We start from the raw sequence: 22,739 nt of genomic DNA, 5'->3' as shown, positions 1-22,739 counted from the left end.
GAGTGGCAGCGCCGAGCGGGGCCGCGCGGCGGGGCGCGGGTAGCGGCAGCAGAGCAGGAGCAACATGGCGCCGGTGGGCGGGGGCGGACGCAGGGGCGGCGGGCCGGTCCGAGGGCGCCTCCTCCTGGCCGCGTTGGTGCTGCTGTGGACGCGGGGGGCCCGGGGCAAGAGCAGCCCCCAGCAGAGCGTGATCCTGGGCATGAGGCTGGCGAGCTGCAACAAGTCGTGTGGAATGAACCCGGATGGCATCATCTTCGTGTCCGAGGGCAGCACCGTGAACTTGAGGCTTTATGGTCACAGCCTGGGCGAGATCTCCAGCAACCTGATCTCCTTCACCGAGGTGGACAACGCCGAGTCGGTCCACAACTCCACCAACTGCCTGGAGCTCACCAAGGACTTGGTCGTCCAGCAGCTGGTGAACGTGAGCCGCGGGAACACGTCCGGGATGCTAGTGGTGCTTACCAAGTTCCTTCGGAGGAGCGAGAACATGAAGCTGTACGCGCTGTGCACCCGGGCCCGGGCGGACGGGCCCTGGCTCAAGTGGCCCGACAAGGACTCCCTGCTCTTCATGGTGGAGGATCATGGAAGGTTCCTACCCCTCTGGCTGCACATTCTTTTGCTTTTGGTGCTGCTTGTACTGTCGGGCATATTTTCTGGCCTCAACCTGGGACTTATGGCCCTGGACCCGATGGAGCTGCGCATCGTGCAGAACTGTGGCACTGAGAAGGAGAGGAGATACGCCCGAAAGATAGAGCCCATTCGGCGCAAGGGCAACTACTTGCTTTGCTCGCTGCTCCTGGGGAACGTGCTGGTCAACACCTCCCTCACCATCCTTCTAGACAACCTCATCGGGTCTGGCCTCATGGCAGTGGCCTCCTCCACCATTGGCATTGTCATCTTTGGGGAGATCTTACCTCAGGCCCTATGCTCCCGACATGGACTGGCCGTGGGCGCCAACACTATTGTTCTCACCAAATTCTTTATGCTGCTCACCTTCCCCTTGAGCTTCCCCATTAGCAAACTCCTGGACTTTTTCTTGGGTCAGGAGATTCGCACTGTTTACAATCGGGAGAAGCTGATGGAGATGTTGAAGGTGACAGAGCCCTATAATGACCTCGTGAAAGAGGAGCTAAATATGATCCAGGGTGCCCTGGAACTGCGGACCAAAACTGTGGAGGATGTCATGACCCAGCTGCACGACTGCTTCATGATCCGCAGCGATGCCATCCTAGACTTCAACACCATGTCGGAGATTATGGAGAGTGGCTATACTCGCATTCCTGTGTTTGAAGATGAGCAGTCTAACATCGTAGATATACTTTACGTCAAAGACTTAGCCTTCGTGGATCCTGATGACTGTACCCCACTCAAGACCATCACCCGCTTCTACAACCACCCGGTACACTTTGTGTTCCATGACACCAAGCTGGATGCTATGCTGGAGGAGTTCAAGAAGGGTAAGGACAGATGCTGTGTCCTGGTTCAATTTCCTTGTGACACCTCTTGTCCCCCTGGGTGTTTTGTGTCTACTGATTTCACTGTTCCATTTGTGTGACTCTGCCTATCACTTCCTCTGCCTGGAGGTGAATGTTATCAGGCTCTGTAGAAACAGTTCTTAAGCATTTGCTTTCTACCAGGTACTGTGTTTTGTGCTTCCAATGAATGAAAGCTAAAAAAGACACACATTATTTGTATGGAGGGGGTAGAGGGACACAGAGTAAGGCTAATGCCTGTAAGGAGGCAAATACCAGGCTGATGGAGTTTTAGAGAGTGAGGTGAGGAAGAGGCCTGGGAGCTAGGGAAGTGATCTCCCGGAAAACATTTGAGGGGAGTCTTAGATGGAGTGACATGGGCTGGAGAGATGGCTCAGCGGTTAAGAACACTGACTGTTCTTGCAGAAGACCCAGGTTCAAATCCCAGCACCCACCTGGCAGCTAACAACTGTCCATAACTCCAGTTCCAGGGGATCCGACAGCCTCTTCTGTCTTCCTTGGGCATTGCATGATACGGGTACACTTACCTACATGCAGGCAATACATGCATACACATAAAATAATAAATAAAAAATATTAAAATAAAAAAGATGAAGTGGCCAGGCGTGGTGGCACACGCCTTTAATCCCAGCACTCGGGATCTCTGTGAGTTCAAGGCCAGCCTGGTCTACATAGTGAGTTCCAGGACAGCTGGGGCTACAGAGAGAACCTGTCTCAAAAAGACAAAAAAAACCAAACCAAAACAAAACCCTAGAGTGAAGAAGTGAAGGATGTGCTTGTGGCTCAGCAGGAGGTCCTGTTTAGAGGACCTACTTGCTCTACTGGTCAGTGATTCCTAGGGGAGAGGCTAGAGTACTTGCACCCCCACCAGTGGCCTGGTAAGTTGCTCTGAGATTGGAGTTTTGAGGAGTCCACAGAAGCAGAATTGGCTCCTGACTCAGACCAATGACAAGTAGCACTTTTCACTATTCAGCAGAAGCATGCAGATCAAGTTTGGGTTATTGTTCTCTTTCCCAGGCTCCAAACATAAGCTTGCTGGGAATCTTCAGTTGGCCTTGCATTGCCTTTGTTTTTTTCCCTCACGTGTGTACTTGGCTGGCTCTCAGGTAGCTAGGCACTTAGAGGGTTTACTTCCCAGCCTTGAAGCTCAGGGCACACACCCCTCTCTACTCCAAACAAAGCCTTCCTCCCACCTCTTCTACCCTGAAGCCTTCAGAGTGGCCATAAACAAGGCAATTATGGAGCAAAGCCTTCCTAGGCTGAAGGAGGTGAGCAGGCAGAAAGGGAAGCTCTTTAGAAAGGAATTTGAGGCACATCCTCTAGGAATTTTACTTGTTTTATACCTGGTCCCAACGTTTTTCCCATACATAGAGCCACTACTTGGCTGAGGTACAGTTTGACCTAGGAACCACTTTTGAACCCTAGCTGTGGGCAAGCCTGGGGTCATTTCTGGACCCCAGAGTGGAGGATAGCCTTGGAATGGGATCAGGAGAGAGGATCTGGCCTTCCCAGGTTTGGTCTGATAAGATGCTCATTTATATCAGGGTTAAGGCCAAAGTGGCAGGTTGGTACCCTTCCTTTTAGGTGTGCCAGGCAGAATCTTAGCATCAGAGCTAAAGATGTCTTGAGGATTGTAAACCAGGGTGGAAGATAGTATGGGTGACATGGGAGGAGTTTTGGGGGCACAGACCCAGGAGTCTGTTTTGCCCTGGGGTCTGAGTGGGGCACAGGCACAATGGGGAATTTCTCCCAATCCTTCAGCTAGGGCTGCTGAAGATTTCTCCCTGTGACTTGCTTAGGAGAATTCTCCGGGCAGCTTTCTCCTCACCCACTTCTGTGGTCTTTGAGGTTGTTGCTGGTGATATACCCACCAATACCTCCTCATCAGTTCATCCGAATCTAGAGCCAACCAGTGTGGACTGGCTTGCATGGTGTCCCATCCCACTCTTGATGAGTAGGGCTGAACTTTATTGTGTGGAACATCCTGGGTCTTGGCTGGGCATCTTTGGATTCCACTCTGTGCTGTGAAGAAGCACCCTTTCATTAAGCTGAATTCTCCACCCACAGTTTGGTCCACCAGACTTTCCTTGACAGAGGCCTGTAGCCTAACGCTGCAAACACACCTAGTGTACACTTAGAACTTAAAGTTTTCTTTCCAAGTTTAGTGTCTGGAAGGCCTTTTTGTTGTTGTGAGCAATTCAGTACTGCCAGTTCTGTCAGTGCTGAGTGACTTACTTTCTGAGGATGTTTGCTGGACCCGAAAATTGGGCGAAGGAACTAAACCTAGCTCTGCTAGAGCCTTTTGTCATTCATTCATCCATCCATCCATTCACTCTTCCTTCTTTTCTTCTTTCCTTCTCCCCCTCCCACCCTCTTTCTCACTCTCACTTTCTGTGTCTCTGTCTCTTTCTGTCTGTCTTTTTGGTTTTTTTTTTTTTTTTTTTTTTTTTTTGAGCCAAGTCTTGCTATGTAACCCAGACTAGACTTGAGTGCACAGTCTTCCTCCCTCAGCCTCCCAAGTGCAGGCATGTGCCACCATGCCTGGATCTGTCATTTTTCTTAGGTTCTTTTATTCCCTACTCCCCAGCTTTGTAAGTCCCTCCAGGGCTAGGCCCTGCCTTATGGAGTTTTCACCACTGAGGGCTGGGCCAAGAGATGGGTCGTCAGTGAATCTTAGCTGAATGAATGAATGAATGAATGAATGAATGAACAAATGAGTGGATGGCTATCTGCCAGGCCTCACTGGCCTTCCTGTCCCTTGAACACACCTGGACACTCCCACTCTGGGGCCTTTACCCTAGCTGTTTTCCAAGAAAATTGGGGTGACTCCCTTTCCTTCTCTTGCCTCTTCATCATGACCTCAGTGAGGCCTTGCTGCTCACTGTTGCTGTTTAAGACTGTAACCCCGATATCCCACTTGACCCTTCCAATCCCCTCTACCCTGAGCTAGTTTTTCTTTTTCTCGTAGTACATCTCACCAACAGTACTGGAGCTCAATGGATTGCTGTGTTGTCTGCTGTCTGGCTCCTACTACAGTATGAGTTCCAAAGGGCAGGCTCTGTGTTCTGATCATTGCTGTATCTGTAGCTCTGGAATGGCCCCTGGAACATAGCAAGCCCTCAGAAAACCATCACCAAGTGAATAAGTAAACAAATGGATGACTTGTCACATTTAGGAGATAATTACTCCTATTCCAGAAGCATCCGAATTTTGAGGGGATTATGAGAGAAAATAAAAGATGCTGTGTGCTGTGTCTTGGCTTCTCTGTCTGCATCGGGAGAGGCTGGAGGAGTTTCTGTAATGATACATGTGTGAATGACCACAGGCAGGAAGAGTCTGGAGCCTCGAGTATGATGTTTGCATCCCTTTCACAGTGCCTCAGTTTCTCTGTCAGTAAGGGATCTTTGGCCATGGGAAGTTTATACAGCCTCCCTCATTAAGGTGAGTCATGAAAGTGCCCCTGCACACCAGAGGAAGTCAGCACAGGCCTCAGGGGTGCTAAGCCTAGGACAAAGGCAGAGAATCACAGCCTCCAGCCCAGCCTGTCTCCTCGCCCAGGGCAGTTTGCATTAGATGCTTATTAAACCCTGACACACGCAGGACGTGCTGCAGGTGCTGTGGGACCTCAGGAGTGAGGTTTTTCTCATGGCAGGAAGACATGCCAGCTAATCAAGACTACCCAGATTCATGCAGTTTGAACCTTGGCCCTTGTACTGGATCCTCGCCTAGAACTGTTTGCAGTGCTGTGTGCTGGGAATGGGTTTGTCACAGCTTTGGAATCCTGGAACAATGGTGCCCAGCGTCTCCTCGTCCAGCTTACATTTTCCTTCCACTTAGATGCTCTTGCAGGCCCTAAAGCAGAGTTGTGAATGAAGTCCCCCCACACCGAACCCATCTTTCAGCTTCTCTTGTGAGCCTCCCTGGGACATTCCTGCCCCTCCCAGGCACTCAGATCACTTTAGCCATCTTATCTTTCCCCACCCACCATATAAACCTCTGGACCACTGCATAAAACTGAATATAAACTCCTCCCAGCCAGAGCTGGGTTTAGGTTCTACCCAGCTTGGTCACTGACCTTGGACCTATTACTGCTCCTTAGCGGAGTGTAATTTGGAGGGGAAAGCAAGCTATAAATATTTTCATTAAAAATCCCTCTTATATTTCCATCTGTGCCACGTTAGATTTTCCCATCTGCTTAACTTTTTCCCTGGAACATCTATAAAGTCAAGAAAAAACACTGCGTTATTTTTGCGTTCGCTCTTGGTTCCTGTCATCTGACACCTTCAATGACTTCTCCCCCTACCGCACCTCCCACCCATCTACTTGTTCATTTGTTCAACAAATATTGAACTTTTTGCAGCCTGTATCAGACATAGTGCTGGCTGCTGGGAGTCAGAGGTGTATAAAGCACATCTGTTTATAGAACTCACAGTCTACCAGGGAGCTAAACATGCAACCAAGGTTTGGCTGTGCAGAACACACAGATAAGATGCAAGCGGCTGAGGCAGGGTGAGGCCAGTGTTGGAGACTTCTGGCTTGTGATTTGGGTCAGTGATGTTATTTTCTTATGGTAGGGAAAGGAGAAGGAAAAGGCACTTTGGTGAGTGTGGAAGGAAGGGGGTTCAAGTAAGAATAACGCTGTTACCTTCTTGGGCTCCCTTTCTGTTCAGCGTTGTGTACAATGAGCTTCTCATACTTGATGTCCTCAGACCACTGGCCATTTCATTAAGAATCTGCATTTCCAGGTAAAGGTATTTGCCAAGCCTGAGTTTGATCCCTAGCACCACATGGTGGAAGAAGAGAACTGACCCCTACAAGTATTCTTTGACCTCCACATGTGTGCTGTGCATACACACATACACATAAACACACAACACGACACAACACAAAATAAGTGTAATAGAAAATTTTTAATGTAAATTTAAAAAAAGAATGGCAAAATACTTGTTTGCCATTATAAAAAAGAATCTGCATTTCCTTTTTTAAAAAATATTTTATTATTTTATTTTATGTGTATGTGTATATTGCTTATAAAATGTATGTAAGTGCACCTGTGTCATGCAATGCCTGAAGAGGCCATTGAATTCCCTGCAACTGGAGTTTCAGACAGTTGTTAGTCACCATGTGGGTGCTGGGATATGAACCCAGGTCTTCTGTAAGAATAGTCAGTGTTCTTAACCTCTGAGCCATCTCTCCAGCCCCTTGCATTTCCTTTTTTTTAAAAATTGATTAATTTTTATTTTGTGTATATGTTTTGCCAGTATGTAAGTGCATCCATGTCATGCAGTGCATGCAGAGGTCAGAAAAGGGTGTTGTATCCCCTGGAACTGGAGTTATAGATTGTTGTTAGCTGCCATGTAGGTGCTGGGAGCTGAATCTCAGTCCTCTGCAAGAGCAACCAGTGCTCTTAACTACTGAGCCATCTCTCCAGCTCAACTGTGTTCCTTTAAATAAAATTTAAAGGTACTTCCTCTAGTAAATAACTCTCAAGTTTGGACAGTATAACTTTAGCTTGAAGTTCTGGTTGGGGTACACTCTGACATAGATTGTCTCAAAACCATAATAAACTTAACATCTGAGCCATCTCTCCAGCCCCTTGCATTTCCTTTTTTTTAAAAATTGATTAATTTTTATTTTGTGTATATGTTTTGCCAGTATGTAAGTGCATCCATGTCATGCAGTGCATGCAGAGGTCAGAAAAGGGTGTTGTATCCCCTGGAACTGGAGTTATAGATTGTTGTTAGCTGCCATGTGGGTGCTGGTAACTGAACCCAGGTCCTCTGCAAGAGCAGCCAGGGCTCTTAACTGCCGAGCCATCTCTTCAGCCCTTGCATTTCCTTTTTAAAAAATAATTTTGTGTTACTATTAGTTTGTATGTGCATGTGTGTGACACACACACTCGCAAACACTCTGGCCATGGTGCTCATGTGTGCACATATGTACACTTGCACACACTCAGGCCATGATGCTCATGTGCTATGGTGTGCATGTGGAGGTCAGAGGACAATTTTTAGGAGTTGGTTCTCTCCTTCTACCATAAGTTCTGGGGATTGAACTCAGGTCATCAGGCTTGCACAGTAAGCACTTTTACCCATTGAGCCATCTTGGTGATCCCAGTCTTATACTGTTGCCCAAACTGGTCTAGAATGTACCATGCCTTGAGCTCACAGTGATCTTCCTCCTTCAGCCTTCTGAGTACTGAGATTATAGACATGAGTCACCATGCCTGACAAATTCACATTTCTGACAAGGTTTCAGATGGGGCTGGGGGCCTGGAGCACGCTGCTACACAGAACTTCTAGGCAAGTGTGCACGTGAAAATTCCCATGTGGGGCTTAGGAGGGAGGCCAGAGCCAGACTGAAAGTTGTACAGCCAAGAGCATGAAGAAGGTGAGAAGGTGTCAGGGGTAGTGCTGGGAGAGGTAGTATGGAGAAGTTTAGAAAGCACAGATGTGGGCTGGGACAGCTAAGCCCCAGGGAGGTCGGTGACGAGGGGAGGGTGAAGGCAGTTGTATACCTGGTGTCCATCAGCTCCTCATCAGTTAGTGATTTGATCTTGAGGAGCTGCCTAGGGCAGGTGTATCTGAGAGTGACAGTTGCTGCCTGTGCGTAGATGGATGGCACTCTGGGTACAGGGCAGCAGTCCCAGTGTGGGCAGCTGACAAAGCCTTTTGCCAGCCAGGCTGCTGTTCCCTTTCACTTTGGTACTGTGCTGTGGACAGGAAGCAGGGCTCTGTGGAGCAGGTCAGCGCATCCCTTGCTAGCTCTGTGCCACCGGCAGGCTGGCTCCCTCTGAGGAGCAGGACACAGACATCTCATGGGTCTGTTGACAAACCTCTCTTTAAACTCTTGATGGTGTGCCGGAGGCTGCTACCTTGTGTCTAGGCCCTAATAAGAGATTCTTAGCATTCCAGCATTGACTTTTCAAAAACCTGGTACTTTTTAATTAAGAGCACCAGCTTTAGTGTTTCCCTGATACCCAGGTCAAGATGGGGAGCATTGAGCAAAGGCTTAACGTTGGAAACAGATGAGTGCCTGCAACATGGAATCACAAAACTGCCCTGTGGGAGCAGTGACTATAGGGAGGGGACCTCAGCAAGGAGACTGGTCTTGTCGGTAGAAATCTGGGGCAACAATGAAACAAGACCACCACATGGCATTTGCCATTTCTTCATGCCTCCTATGGGAAGACTTGGACAAGGACTATTGAGTGGGAAATGACCTCATTAGCCTTTTGAGCCAACTTTAGGCAAAAGTACTGCCTTTGCTTTTCAGCCCTATGGAGGGACTTTGAAGTACAGATCACTGTGCCTCCTCTGTGCACCTCTGCCTACCCTAATGCAGTCATATGGATAAGCCTGGCACACAGAATAACAAGGGCATCTGAGTAGAAGGAAGCCTGTAATGCCTTGCTGCCAGCTTCAGCCTCCTTAAGGCTGGGTCCAAGAGCCTGCTTAGCCCTCACTGAGTGCTGGATGTAAAAAGGCCATACAGCCAAGGAAGTATGTATATGAGGAGGGTGGACCAGCCCCCTCAGTCACTATCTCAGTGCCTGGCTTTGGCAGGGCCTGTTGATTTCTTCTTCCAGCTTGTGAGTGGGAGCAGTCTACCTTTGATCGTCCTCAGACTGGCTTTCCCTTACCTTTCTTGTGTGCTCAAGGACTCCCTGAATTTCTGGCGAGAACTTACTCTGAGGATGTGAGGGTTATCCAGGTCCCCCAGGTGCCTACCAGGGCCCTGGGCTAAGAGGATGGCCACAGTTGCCATTTTATCCAGCCTCAAGCCTGATCTCATTCTCTGCATCTGCCACAGGGCACAGCTGCCCTCAGGTGTTGCCTCATTGGGCCAGTTTGTCCCACTTGTCCTCTACTCTACTTAACCATCTTCCCACCTGAGTGTGCTAAGATACTGCAAAAAACTTTGAACTATTTAACAGATTCCTGGCCTGTTGTGTATACTAAGGCCTGTATTCCTTATCTCTACTCCTGTTTTATGTATTAGGCCTTTTCTATTTTCTTTTTGTTTTATTACTGTTGATTATTTTTTTATAGCTGTAAGAGTACATTTTGCTGGGTGTGGTGGTTCACACCTTTAATTCCAGCATGTCTAGAGGCAAAGAGGTATATCTCTGAGATTGAGGCTAGCCTGTCTACAGAACCAGTTCCAGGCCATCTGGGGCTACCGAGATACCCTTTCTCAAAAAAAACAAAACAAACAAGCAAAAAAGAGATATATCTCATTGCTAGAACTTCAAAAAAGCCAAACAAAACTACCAGTACGTGACCAAGAAGGAACTGTTTTAAATATTCTGATGAGTCGTGACAACCGTTTTTAGAAATTCACTTTCCAGGGTTGGGTGTAATGATGCACTCCTGAAATCCTAGTGCTTGCCTTCTGTAAGCTGAGGCAGGAGGATTGAATTTAAGCCCAGGGCTACCATAGTGAGATACTGGAGGGAAGGAGAAAAGGAGGGAGAGAGATATAGCTCTGTTTACTTTAATTGTTTTAGTTTTAAAAAATTCTTTTTTTTAACTTTTTAAAAATATTTTATTTTTTATTTATGTGTATGAGTGTATTGTCCACATGTAGGTAAGCACACCCATTTCTCTCAGTGCCCACAGAGGTCAAAAGGTGTTGGATCCCCTGAAACGAGTTATGGACAGTTGTTAGCCACTGTGTGGGTGCTGGAAATCCAGCCCGGGTCCTCTGCAAGAGCAGCCAGTGCTCTTAACCACTGAGACATCTCTCCAGCCCTGTTTTTAAAATTTCTTAAAATAAACAGCACAATCAAAACCACTTTCATTTTCCAGCCATGTGCTCTCCCTGGAGCTGCTCATAGGTATTTTCACAGTGAAGTCATTGTCTACACACAATTTTATGCCCTGCCTTTGGGGACACAGCTCAGATTGGTTCTTCTTGAATAAGAAATGAAGTACTTTATCGTTTTGGATCCTGAGGAGGAACCTCTTGTTTTGCTGCAGACGGTTCTGCAGGAAGGTGAGGCCAGAGGCCAGGTGTGTGGTACCAACCTGTGGTTAGAGGGGTTAAACCTGGTGGTGCTAGAGCATTCCCCAGAGGTTACCATCAGAGTGGCTTCAAACTGCAGACCTGATTTATTGTGACCTGGACAGGGTTCTTGAAAGACTGGTTTCTTCGGCTCTTTGGAATGCCTGGGCTCTGGCCAGCAGGCAGCCTGGCCTCCTTGTAAGGAGGATCCCATCCCCCACCCCAGATAGGCACACACACATGTAGCTCCACATGCACAAGGAGATTCATTCACATGACCACACACGTCACACTCCGCAATTGCACATGTGCGCACACATGCACATACCCATACCCTTTCCCACGTACACAGGCACGACCATGACCCCATGTACACACATGCACAGGCTCTCACACACACCTGCACACATGCATTATAACCTAGAGACCTGTTTTCAGCTCAAGTCTTTCTCATCAAGCGTTCCGAAGTCTTTGAAAAATAAGTAAACATACATACAGCCAACTCATTTCATGAAATGCTCAAAATAGTGACTTGACTCTAGAGCTCAGAAAAATTTCATCTCAGTGGCACGACTTGGTCAGCCATGCTGATGACTGTGGCTGCCTCTGGGCTGAGGTGAGGACTGAAGGAAGTCAGGCATGCAAGGGATTTAGCTCTGTGCCCAGCACCATGTAATTGTATAATATTACCTATTTTAACAGTTACTCTTATTATTGTTGAAAAGACAATATAAGACACTGACACCAACTCCTGGCCACAGTAGCTCTCATACACTGGCCAGTGGTCCCACTGTTCAGCAAGGTGCCTTTTTGGGGGGTTATAAATGCATCAAACTCAACAGAAAGCCCACTATATGGCTGGAATGATAGTTCAGAAATTAAGAGAGTGCTGGAGTTTGATTCCCAGCACCCATGTTGGGCAGTTCACAACCATCTGTAACTCTATCTCCAGGGGATCCAATGCCCTCTTCTGACCTCCAAGGGTAACACATTCATGTATACAGCCCCCCCCACACTCATGCATACACATATTTTTTAAAAAATAAAATTTAAAAACCTGTTTGGATGTAGTGGCTCATGCCTTTAATCCCAGCACTCGAAGGCAAAGGCAGACAGATCTCTGTGAGTTCAAGGCCAGCCAGGGCTATAGAGAGACCCTTTATCAAAAACAAAAACAAAACAAAGTAACAACCTGGTTTCTACAAAGAAAGGGTCATTCAGTTAACAAAAACAAAAAAACCATTATATAATCATGTCCAAAAATCAGATACTATGTGTCACCTTCTTATAAGGCTAACAAGCAGAGCTTAAGAAAAATAATACATGGAAAAGAAATTGAAAACTAAGGATATTTTCTTTTTTTGGATATTTTCTTTTTTTAAAAAAGGAATTTATTTGTGTGCATATGTATGTAGGTATGTGCATATCACTGTGTGAGTGTGGAGATCAGAAGACAACTTGTGGGAGTTAGTGTCCTACCTCATAGGTCCCAGGGATCAAACTCAAAAACACCCTCACCCTCTAAGCCATTTTGCTACCCCTCTCTTTTTTTGGATGGTGCTAGGGATCAGATTCAGAGCCTTGAACACGCTAGCTAGGCAAGTGCTCTACCATTGAGTTATATGCCCAGCATTTTTTTTTTCCTGCAAATTGCATGTGTATCAGTTTCCCAATTGCAAGGGCATAGTGTCAGGCTAGTTAGGTAGGAGGAGTGTGACCTTGTGGACAAGTCACAGTTCTACCTAATTTTCTTTTCATTTCAGGTTAGAGAGAGGCCATGCTGGTGGACAAGAGAGGGATGAAAGGGGTACCCCCTGGAGGCCCCAAACCCAGAGCAAAGAGTGCTTTTTTTAAAATGATGTTTTTGAGACAAGGATCTCATACTATAGACTAAGCTGGCCTGGAACTCACTGTGTAACCCAGACCAGGCTCAAATTCATGGCAGAGTCCTGATTGCTAGGGTTGTAGGCATGAACCACCATGCCTGGCTTAAAAATGCTTTTCTTGAGACTAGCTTGGCCTACATGGAGAGATCCTACCTCAAAAAACAGATAAGCAAACACAAACAGTGCTTTCTTAGAAGTATCTAAGTGAGGAGGATGAGGAAGAATGTCAGTCCTACTGTTTGGGAAGTATCCTATAAGCAGGTGGTGGTTTCTGAGCCTTGAGAAGTGACTGCATTCTAAAAGAGGGAAGGACCCAGTGAGATGGTTCAGTGGTAAACACACTTGCTGCCAAGCATCATGACCTGAGTTCCATCCCTGAGTCCCACATGATGGAAGGAGAAAACCAACTCTCATGTTGTCCTCTGACATGTGCTATGGCACAAGCACAACCCCTCCCCCCCAATGAACAAGTGTATTTAAAATATAGTAATAATAATTGATAAAATTAAAGAGGAGGAAGCAGAGAGCTTAAAGAAGGAAGTGCCTGAATAGTTGACATTTATGGAATATTTATTTAATCCATAGAAGGCAGCTGAGGCTTAGAGAAGCCAAGAAGCTTCTTCACTTGGTGGCCTAACAACTGATACTCCAGGCTGTTGGCTATAGAAGCCATAGTTTTAAAAAAAGATTTATTTATTTTTTTTATGTGTATACATGTTTTGTCTGCATGTATGTATGTGCACTGCATGCATACTTGGCACCCAAGGAGGTCAGAAGAGAGTGTCAGATTCCCAGGAACTGGAGTTACAGATGGTTGTGAGCTGCCATGTGGGTGCTGGGAATTGAACCCGGGTCCTCTGGAAGAGCGGTAAGTATTCTTAACCATCTAGCTAGCCATTGGCCATCTTTCCAGTTTCTAAAGATAACCTTTTTTTGAGATTATGAAGGCCTGGAACTTGCTTTGTAGACCAGGTTGGCTAGGAATTCACAGTGATCCACCAGGCTGTGGAGTGAGTATGGAGGTCAGACAACTTTGTGGAGTTGGTTCTCTCCTTCCACCTTGATATGGGTTCCAGGAATTGAACCTAGGTTGCTAGGCTCACTCAGCAAGCCCCTTTATCCACTGAGCTATCTCACCAGCCCTTGGAGAGAGATTAAAACGTTTTTTTATTATTTTTACTTTATGTGTATGAATGTATTGCCTGCATGTGTGTAAGTGCACCCATGTTGTGCAATGACTACAGAGGTCAAAAGGGGGTGTTGAAGCCCTTGGAACTAGAGTTAGGATGGTTGTTAGCCACCATGTGAGTGCTGAGAATTAAACCCAGGTCCTCTCTCTATAAGAGCAGTCAGTGCTGTTAACCACTGAGCCAACTCTCCAGTCCCTGAGAGAGATTTTTATAATGAATAGGAATTTTGCTAAATTTTTTTGTTATCTGTTGATATGTTAAATGATTAATCTTCTTTATCCTGAAATATACTGATTTTTTTTCACATTGATTCAAACATTACATGACTGGAGTGAACCTGTCTTACTCATGATTTATTATCCCTTTTTAACATCACTGGATTTAATTTGCTAATATCTTTACTTAGAATTTTGGCACCAACATTCATGAGAGATTGGGCTATAATTGTTTTTCCTGCTATTATAAGATGTCATCAGTTCTTTTAATGGTAGGAAAAATAATTGTTTAATAATTAAGTCTTTCCCCCTCTTGTAATTAATATCCCACTTTGGGTGAGCAAGTTTGGACATAGCAGATAATACTCTTCTCCTCTTCTCTCCCTCCCTGAGCTGGTACTAGCCTGTTACATCACCTCCACAAGTGCTGTAGTTTTTCTCCCTCTTCAGGTTTGGATATCAAGATCTAGAGTGATTTTAATAGTTTGTAAACATTTTGGAAATTGTATGTGATTGCCAGGAACCAACTTGGGTTCACCAAGGGAAAAATTGCTAATTTTAATTTCATTAATGTGTAGTGAGGTAAAATTACTAGGTTCATGCAGTGGAAAACTAGTTCCAGGCTAGATGTACCTGGATTTCAGCAAAGCCTTAAGCAGAACTTTCTGTTAAATCTTTATGGCTAACATGGTATATGAATGCTCATTAACTATGGTCCAACTTTTAAATTGATTTTTCAATAGATTATTGACTGGTTGTACACAAGTCTGAAGAAAAGGAACCTTCCAAAGCAGTGAGCTACAAGCAAAGGTCTCATGGGGAAGGTACTCCTGGCTAGGGGACTCTGGAGCTAGAGGCCAGATGGCTATATACCATGCTTCCAGCTCTGCAATTCCAGGAGAAAAGACCAAGGGAGGTCCTGAAATGAGATAACCAAATGGAAAGGCAGAAGCAAAAGGAGGCAGCCAAAAGGAGGCTGGCAGTGCTGGTAGACTACTGGGGTCCCCTCGGTCCTCCTGGCCACATGGCCCCTTCCTATCCTTTAAGAGATCCTGAACTAAGACACAGAAAAGGGGAGGCACAGTTGAAGAGCCTGGTAAGGATTAGGATGATGTGCATATATGCCTAATGAAATGATATGAGGCCAGCTCAGTGAGAGTGCTTACCTAACAGGAACAAGGCCCTGGGTTCCATCCCCAGCGCTGCAAGAGAAACTTTTTTTTGCCCTTTAGTCTTGCTATATAGTTCAGGCTAGCCTAACTCACATCTGGCTCCAGAAAAACTTCCTTAATGTCACAGGAAATAAAAAGAATGTGAAGCACTTAAAGAACAAAGCTGTATACATGGTGATCTAATTTAGTTAGCAGAAACAGTCACACAGTGGAAATGCTGTGACTTGTTATCATTTAAATATAGTTTTTGTTTGAGGCATTCATGCTATGCAGTTTCAGTTGCCCTAAAACTCATGATTCTCCTACTTCTGCCTCCCCGGCGTTAGGATTACAGGTATGTGTCACCATGCTGGGCATTCTGTATGTCCATTTTTTAATACTCTTCCCCAAAAGAAAACAAAATTACATAGTTAGCAATAGTTATCTTGGGAAGGTAGGCATACTTTTGAGTGCTAGGGATTAAACTCAAGACTGCTCAAGTGCTAAGCATTGTGACCTGCCATTAAACTATACTCTTAGAAGGCAAGATTACAGATGTTACTAATTTTCTTTGTCCTTTGTTAACCAATGCCAGGAGAAAAATATCGTGCAAAAGTTTGGAGGTGTAAATATAAGAAGAAAACTGGGAGCCTGGCACAATGGATAGTTGATGACCTTAAAGATTTTATACACACACACACACACACACACACACACACACACACACACACACTTGTGGTAGTATTATTATTTTGCTCCTTAACAGAGTCCATTTTGGGGGTTTGGATATGGTTTAGTTGATAGAGTGATTGCTTCCTGTGCATGAAGCCCTGAGTTTGATCCCCAGTACCACATAAACTTGGTGTGGTGATGCATTCTTACAGTCCCACCAGTCAGGAGGTGGAGGCAGGAAGATCAGAAATTCAAAGTCATCCTCAGCTATATAATGAGTTTGAGGTCAACCTGGACTAGGCTACATGTGACCCTGTCTCAGAAAAACAAAAAGTCCATTTGTACAAGGGAGCCAGAACAGGAAGACCAGCAAGTTTGAGGCCAGTGTGGACAAAATCCTGCCTCCAAAAAAAAAAAGTCCTTTTGAGATGCAAATTGAAACATTAGGTATCTGCAGGTATAATTTTGCAGATGTTTTCAGATAAAGCTTGGGTTTTACTTCAAAATAAGCCAGTGAAGTGAGTGGGGGTAAAGAGGAAACAAGATCAGCCAAGACTAGTTAGTTATTTAAGGTAGATAAGGATGCAATTATGTTATTACCTCTACTCTTGTATATGTTTAATATTTTCCATAATAAAAGGTGAAAAAACTAGAGCTCTCCAAAGCATGAAGATCTGTCCCTGGGATGAGGGACCAGTCTTACCATCTCTGTCTTCTCTTTGTCAACTGCTTCACCCCTGGGTGCTGGGGCAGAAGGCCCAGCCCAGTCACTGCCTTGCAGCGTGACCCTGGATATGGCTTCTCTGAGCCCCAGTTTTCTCTGAAGTGTGAGGTCTATAGTAGCAGGCTTAGTGGCAGCTCCTGGGTCCTTTTTTATCCAGTGACGTGGCCATGGGAACAAGTTGGTGTCTGGAGAGAAGGTTACCCTACACCCATGATGGGAACACCAGGAAGGTATCTACTGTGTAAAGGGGCAACTGAGACATGGCCATCTTTATATGGCTATTATTTTTTAATTCCATTTTATTTATTTGTTTTGTGTGTGTGAGGTTATGTGGGAGGGGGTACACACATCTGTGTGTGCATTTGTGCACTCTCATGCACACACATGAGTACCTCAGCACAGGTGTGGAAATCAGAGGCAACTTGTGTGAATTGATTCTCTCCTCCCACCATGTGAGTCCTAGGGATCAAACTCAAACCATCAGTCTTGGCAGTAGGTGCCTTTATCCACTGAGCCGTCTTGCCCATCCAACATACATTTTAAAGAAGGAAGCCAGGCATGGTGGTGCATGCCTTTAACCCCAGCACCCTTGTTAGACAGCTACTAACAGCCTGTAACTCCAATCTCAGAGAATACAATGCCCTCTTCTGGCCTTTGAAGGTACCTGCATACACCTTCATACACACACGCATGCACGCACGCACACATGCACAAATTAAGATAAACCTTTTAAAAAAAAACTCCAACATTCTAGGGCCAGTGAGATGGCTCAGTAGGTAAAGGTTGCCTGTGGCCAAGCTCAACAACCTGAGTTTGGTTCCTAGCTACATGGTAAAAGGAGAGAATCTACATGGTGAAAGGAGAGAACTGACTCTACAAAGTAGTCCTCTGATCTCAATACATGTCACCATGATGTACGCGCCCCTTAACACACACACACACACACACACACACACACACACACACACGGTATCCTGGAATCCTAGCTGTCCCCATTATCTCCTTAAGTCTTGCCCACTCCATCCTTCACTGACCTTTGTCAAGAACTAGCCAGGAGGGACCTTACCCTCCCCAGAGAGCAAGTTGAGAACTGGAGGCAAAGATAGAGGACCTCTAATTGGCTTGATTCCCTTAGTAACCCCTCTTGATTTCAGCTTTCCCATGTCACAGCTGTCTGGCTTGGTTTTTTGAGACAAAGTCTCATGTAGCCCAGGATGGCCTTGAACTCACTATGTAGCCAATGAGGACCTTGAACTCCTTATCCCCCACCTCCCAAATGCTGGGATTATAGGAATGTGCCACCACACCTGGCCTGTGTTACTTCTTTCTCCTCTGCCCAAATCTCGCACATCATCTCAGCTGCCCCTGCAAACTCTCACTGACCCAGCCCAGACCTTGTTGCTTCCTTGCACAACACCTGGGTCTTTGGTTAACCAGTGCCCAGGTACTCCAATACCTCAGCTAGCTTCAAAAATGAGGTCTCCAGGGTCCCAGAAGACCAGTACCACCCTACCCTGCATGATGCTTGTTTTAGCAAACTGCCATATTCTCCTTACCATTAAAAAAAAAAAATTATAGCCTGTTAAAGACTATAAGGAAACCTGTCACTGGGTGCTGGGTTTCAAAGTCCACAGGGCCCTGGCAGGGGGCAGGGGGCACTCAGCTCCAGCTGCTTTTCTCCTGGGGCAGAACCAGGGCCCCATATTACACATGGGCTCTTACTACCTGAGACAGTGTGTCCTTGGTGGCTTCCTCACTGGGTCAGCCAGGAAGTACAATCCCAAGTTCCCACAACTGGTCATGGGCTTTTAGGCCCTCCCCTGAGTGCTGACTTGTGACTGGACACCATGGCCTTGGGCCATTGGTCTGCACTGCAGATGGCTGGACACTTTGATTTCCCGGCAGTCGGCTCCTTTTTTCTACCTTTGCCCAGGCTTGAGCAGGATTAAGCTGGCTATTAATAGTGCTGACCTCAGCCAGCAGGAGGAGCAGTGGCTCTTCCCAGCAAGAAGGCAGTCGCAGGTGGGAGAGGAGTCTGCCAGAGTGGGAAAAGCACCTAGTCTTTCAGCCTGGGGAGCCAAGGGCAGTTTATCCATTATTCTATGCAGAGCTCATCTATATGACTCTTCCTGCCAGGCTGGGCAAAGGCTTGGCTGAGGCCAGGAGACCAAGAGGCTGTGGTTGCCCAACAGACTGTACCTGCACCCACTGGGCTCAGGGATGCTGGATTTCCACAGCTTCAAGAAAGCAACGGGAGGCTAAGGAGATGGCACAGTTGGTAAAATTCTTGGCTTGCAAACACAAGGACCAGAGTTTGATCCCCAGACCCTATGTAAGATAAAATAATAATAATAATGAATAATAAAAACAGTGGGGATTCCTGAGTACTGAGAGGTGGACCAAGACCACTAACTCAACTGGAGCCATGCTCGTGGGCAGTGCTAGGGAGAGGCATGGTCACTCCTGCCCCTCTGGAGAGGAGACAGAGAGCCAGTCTGCCCAACTGCCCAAGAGCAGTCATAGACAGGCTATAAATACAGCAGGGTATGGGACTCAGGAGGGGGTAGTTACCCAAACATTAGAGAATACTTAATCTACAGCTGTGAGGGCTAGCCTGCGAAGAGCCAGGGCAGGAGCTGTCCAGTCACAATTGAAAGGAATACTAAATAAGCCCTTAATTTAATTCAACTTAATTTCCCTATTTATTTATTTGTTTGTTTGTTTGTTTGTTTGTTTTTGTCTTCTTGAGACAGGGTCTCCCTATAGCCCCAGCTGTCCTGGAACTCACTATGTAGCCCAGGCTGTCCTGGAACTCACTACGTAGATCAGGCTAGCCTCAAACTTACAGAGATCTGCTACCATGCCTAGCTGTGTCTGTTTTTTTGAGATAGGGTCTCACTCTGTATCCCAGGCTAGCCTGAAACTGTAACCTAGGCTGACCTGAAACTCACTGCAATCTTCCTGCCTACAAGTCTAATTTTAAATACAAATATAATGCATACAAATTAGCTCAAGGAAATGCAAATTTTAAAAATGAGCTCTCATTTTGTTGCTGCTTCGCTTTGGCAGTGCTAGGGACCCAACCCAGTAAACTATCTTTTTTTTTTTTTTAATTAACTTACCATATCAGCCAAAATTTATCAGAGTGGTGCTCAGTATTGGTAGAAGAGTTAGTCACCACTGTTAGGAGTTTGAATATTTTCTTCAGAAACATGGCAGTGTATATTAAAATGTATAATGTACAAGATTTTGGACTCAGTCCTTTTGTCTACTCCTAAGAAGTGACTTTATTACAAAGAAATAGCCAGACAGTATACAAGGTGTGCCCAGGAGGGTCCATCCAATATTTATAACATAAAATTACAGCTGCTAAAAGGCTGACTCAGACCTAAATTTATTGAAGGAGCTAATGATTCATGGTATGTGCAAAGCAAAAAGTTATAAAACAGTACGGAAGCTGGGTGTGGTGGGGCATGTCTGTAATCTCAGCACTCAGGAGACTGGGGCAAGAGAATGGCCACAAGTTTGAGGCCAGCCTAAACTACATAGTGAGTTTGATGCCAAGCTGGGCTACACAGTGAGACTGTGGCATGGCTTGAAAAAAGAAACAGCAATAGCAACAAAAAACCAGGAGAAAGCGTAATCACTGTTTCCACTTCGTAAATGCAATTTATACTCAATTTGTAAAAATATCCAAAACTTTAATTCATTAATGAGTTAGTTTTGGGGGGAGGGGTATTTGGTCTTTTTGAGACAGACAGGGTCTCCCTGTAGCCCCAGCTGGCCTGAAACTCAGTATGTAGACCAGGCTGGCCTCGAACTCATAGGAATCCACCTGCCCCTGCCTCCAGAGTGCTGGGACTAAAGGCATGCACTAGCATTCTCAGCTAATGAATTAGTTTTTAAGTACTGGGAACTAAACATAAGGCCCTGCACACTCTAGGCAAGTACTCTACCACTGAGCTATATTTCCAGCCCTCCTTACATTTTAATTTTTTAAAAAATATTTTATTATTTTAATTTTATGTGTACGAGTATATATGGCCTGCATATATGTGAGTGCACCCATGTCAGGCAATGCCTGACCAAAAAGACCAAAAAGAAAATTTGTTTTAAAGAAGGAAAGATGAATTCAATGTATTTAAATATCTTTCTAATGGTTGTTATTCTGTATTATCTCTAGGACAGTCTTTTCTCTCTCAAGCACAAAATACACCCAGCATGGGATCCATTGTTAATGACAGCGTCTAGAAGCCTATTTCAAATAGCTTTCTTGGGGCTGGAGAGATAGCTCAGTGGTTAAGAGCACTGACTGCTCTTGCAGAGGACCTGGGTTCAATTCCCAGCACCCACATGGTCCTTAACTCCAGTTGCAGGGGAATCTGAAGCCCTCTTCTGACCTCCACGGTTTGCACAGCACGGGTGCACTCACATACATGCAGGCAATACACTCATAGACATAGAATAAAAATAATAAAATATTTTAAAAAATCAAATAGCTTTCTTGATATTTTGAATTATTTTGGCTGGCTCCTGTCAGCCCTGGCTGAGTGATTCAGTGGTCAACAAAGGCTTGCTTTTCTAGCTAGCTCTCCTTTCCTCTATTCATATTCCCTTCAACCTGCCATTGCTTTCCAGGAGTCCCAGCACATTAAGCCGCTGTCTGTTTGGTGAGGGTTTATCTGACTAAAAGTACAGGGCATCCCTTGTGTGCACTCCACTCTGCTTGCTGGAGAAGTAGTGCATACAGGCCCTTCCTATGTGGACAAAGACCTGGAAAAGGCTCATGGTCATTCAGTGTGTATGCAAACAAAAGGGAAACTTATTTATTTTGGATTTGGCAGTAAGTACAAACAGAGCCTGCACTGAAAAGTGCCAGGTAGACCTGGCCCTGCAGTCTGTGTGGTGCCCTATGTGTTGTACTGTCTTGCTCAGGGTGGCCTGGTGGGTCTCTAGGAATCTGTCACATGGCTCCCCTCCTGTATTTTTGGCAAGTGAGCCACTGTGGCCACATTTCCTTTTCATTCTTCCTTGATGTGCCCCCCCCCATTTTTCCCCCTTTGTCATTTCTTTCCTTTTAAAAAACACTCAGCTATTAATGTAGTATTTTCATTGGTGGCATTGATTGATTGCTGATTTATTGAGTACCTGCTGTATATTTAGCTTCATATAAGATGTAGATGGATGAATTGGAGCTATCAAACATGACTTCTGCTGGGGAGAGTGGAAACCCAAACTCCTGCTGGAAGGGAGATGTGGAAATCTTTGTCAGGTTTGTCGTTGCAGGAATCCTTTGGTACAGTAACTCTGCTTGTATAAATATATGGGAACCTCCTATGAGTCACATGATAGATGTTTATACAGGAGTTTTTATTGTAGCATTGTTTGCAATAGAAAAAAAATTGGCAATAGTTCATGTGTCTGTTGGGAAGAGGGAGGGTTTAACCCATGCTGTCATTATCAGTAGAACACTCCACTGGCCAAGTGGGCAGAACTCTGGGCTCTAAATGACCTGGATGAGTACAAAAGTCAAAGGGCAGAAAGGTGCATGCTTTCTTTCTTTTTTAATGTTTTATTTATTATTTCTCTTTTATGTGTATGTATGTGTTGCCTGCATGTAGATAAGTGTACCCGTGTCGTGCAGTGCCTGAGGAAAACAAAAGAGGCTGTTGGAACCCCTGAAACTGTAGTTACAGACAGTTGTTAGCTGCCATGTGGGTGCTGGGGTTCGAACCCAGGTCTTCTGCAAGAACAGTCAGTGTTCTTAACTGCTGAGCCAACTCTCCATCCCCCATGCTTTATTTCTTAATTAAAAGGTAAAAAAGCAAGGTGGTGGCTGGAGGCTTAAATGCCAGCACTCTGGAGACAAAGGCAGGTGGATCTCTGTGAGTTTGAGGCTAGCCTGATCTACTACATAGCAAGTCCAGGCCAGCCAGAGCTATGTAGTGAGATCCAGTCTGGAAAAAAAAAATCCAGTCCTGGTTACTATTGGTGTAATCTCACCTATTTGGAAGACTAAGGCAGGAGGAGCACAAGTTCAAGGCCAGTGTGGGTTGAGAGTGAGTTCTAGGCCTGCCTGGGCAACTTAGCGAGATCCTGTTTCAAAAGGTAGGGGCTAGAGAGATGGCTCAGCAGTTAAGTGCACTGACTGCTCTTGCAGAGACCTGGGTTTGCTTCCCAGCACCAACATGGCAGCTAACAAACATCTATAACTCCAGTTCCAGGGGAATCTGACACCCTCTTCTGGCCTCCCTGGGCATTGTATGACATGGATATACTTACTACATACATGCAGGCAGAGCACTCTTACACATAAAATAAAAATAAGTAATTTGTAATAAATAAAAAATTAAAATGGGAGCTGGAGAGATGGCTCAGTGGTTAAGAGCACTGACTGCTCTT

At 45.6% G+C, this 22,739-nt stretch overlaps 1 protein-coding gene across 2 annotated transcripts in view; it reads left to right on the top strand.

Moving 5' to 3' along the window:
* The window catches only part of Cnnm4 (cyclin and CBS domain divalent metal cation transport mediator 4), a 39,337-nt gene continuing 16,598 nt past the window's right edge, over positions 1–22,739 (top strand). The window contains exon 1 of one of the 2 annotated variants that reach the window (XM_008838006.1): positions 1–1,457. In XM_008838006.1, coding sequence (XP_008836228.1) covers positions 65–1,457 — 1,393 coding nt within the window. In that variant the 5' untranslated portion in view covers positions 1–64. The remainder of the gene's footprint in view (positions 1,458–22,739) is intronic. The other variant, XM_029565990.1, reaches the window with a different exon arrangement.

Source organism: Nannospalax galili, unplaced genomic scaffold (assembly GCF_000622305.1).
Source record: "Nannospalax galili isolate Female #2095 unplaced genomic scaffold, S.galili_v1.0 scaffold1311, whole genome shotgun sequence".
Taxonomy (NCBI): domain Eukaryota; kingdom Metazoa; phylum Chordata; class Mammalia; order Rodentia; family Spalacidae; genus Nannospalax; species Nannospalax galili.
This window is presented reverse-complemented; position numbering and strand designations above follow the sequence as displayed.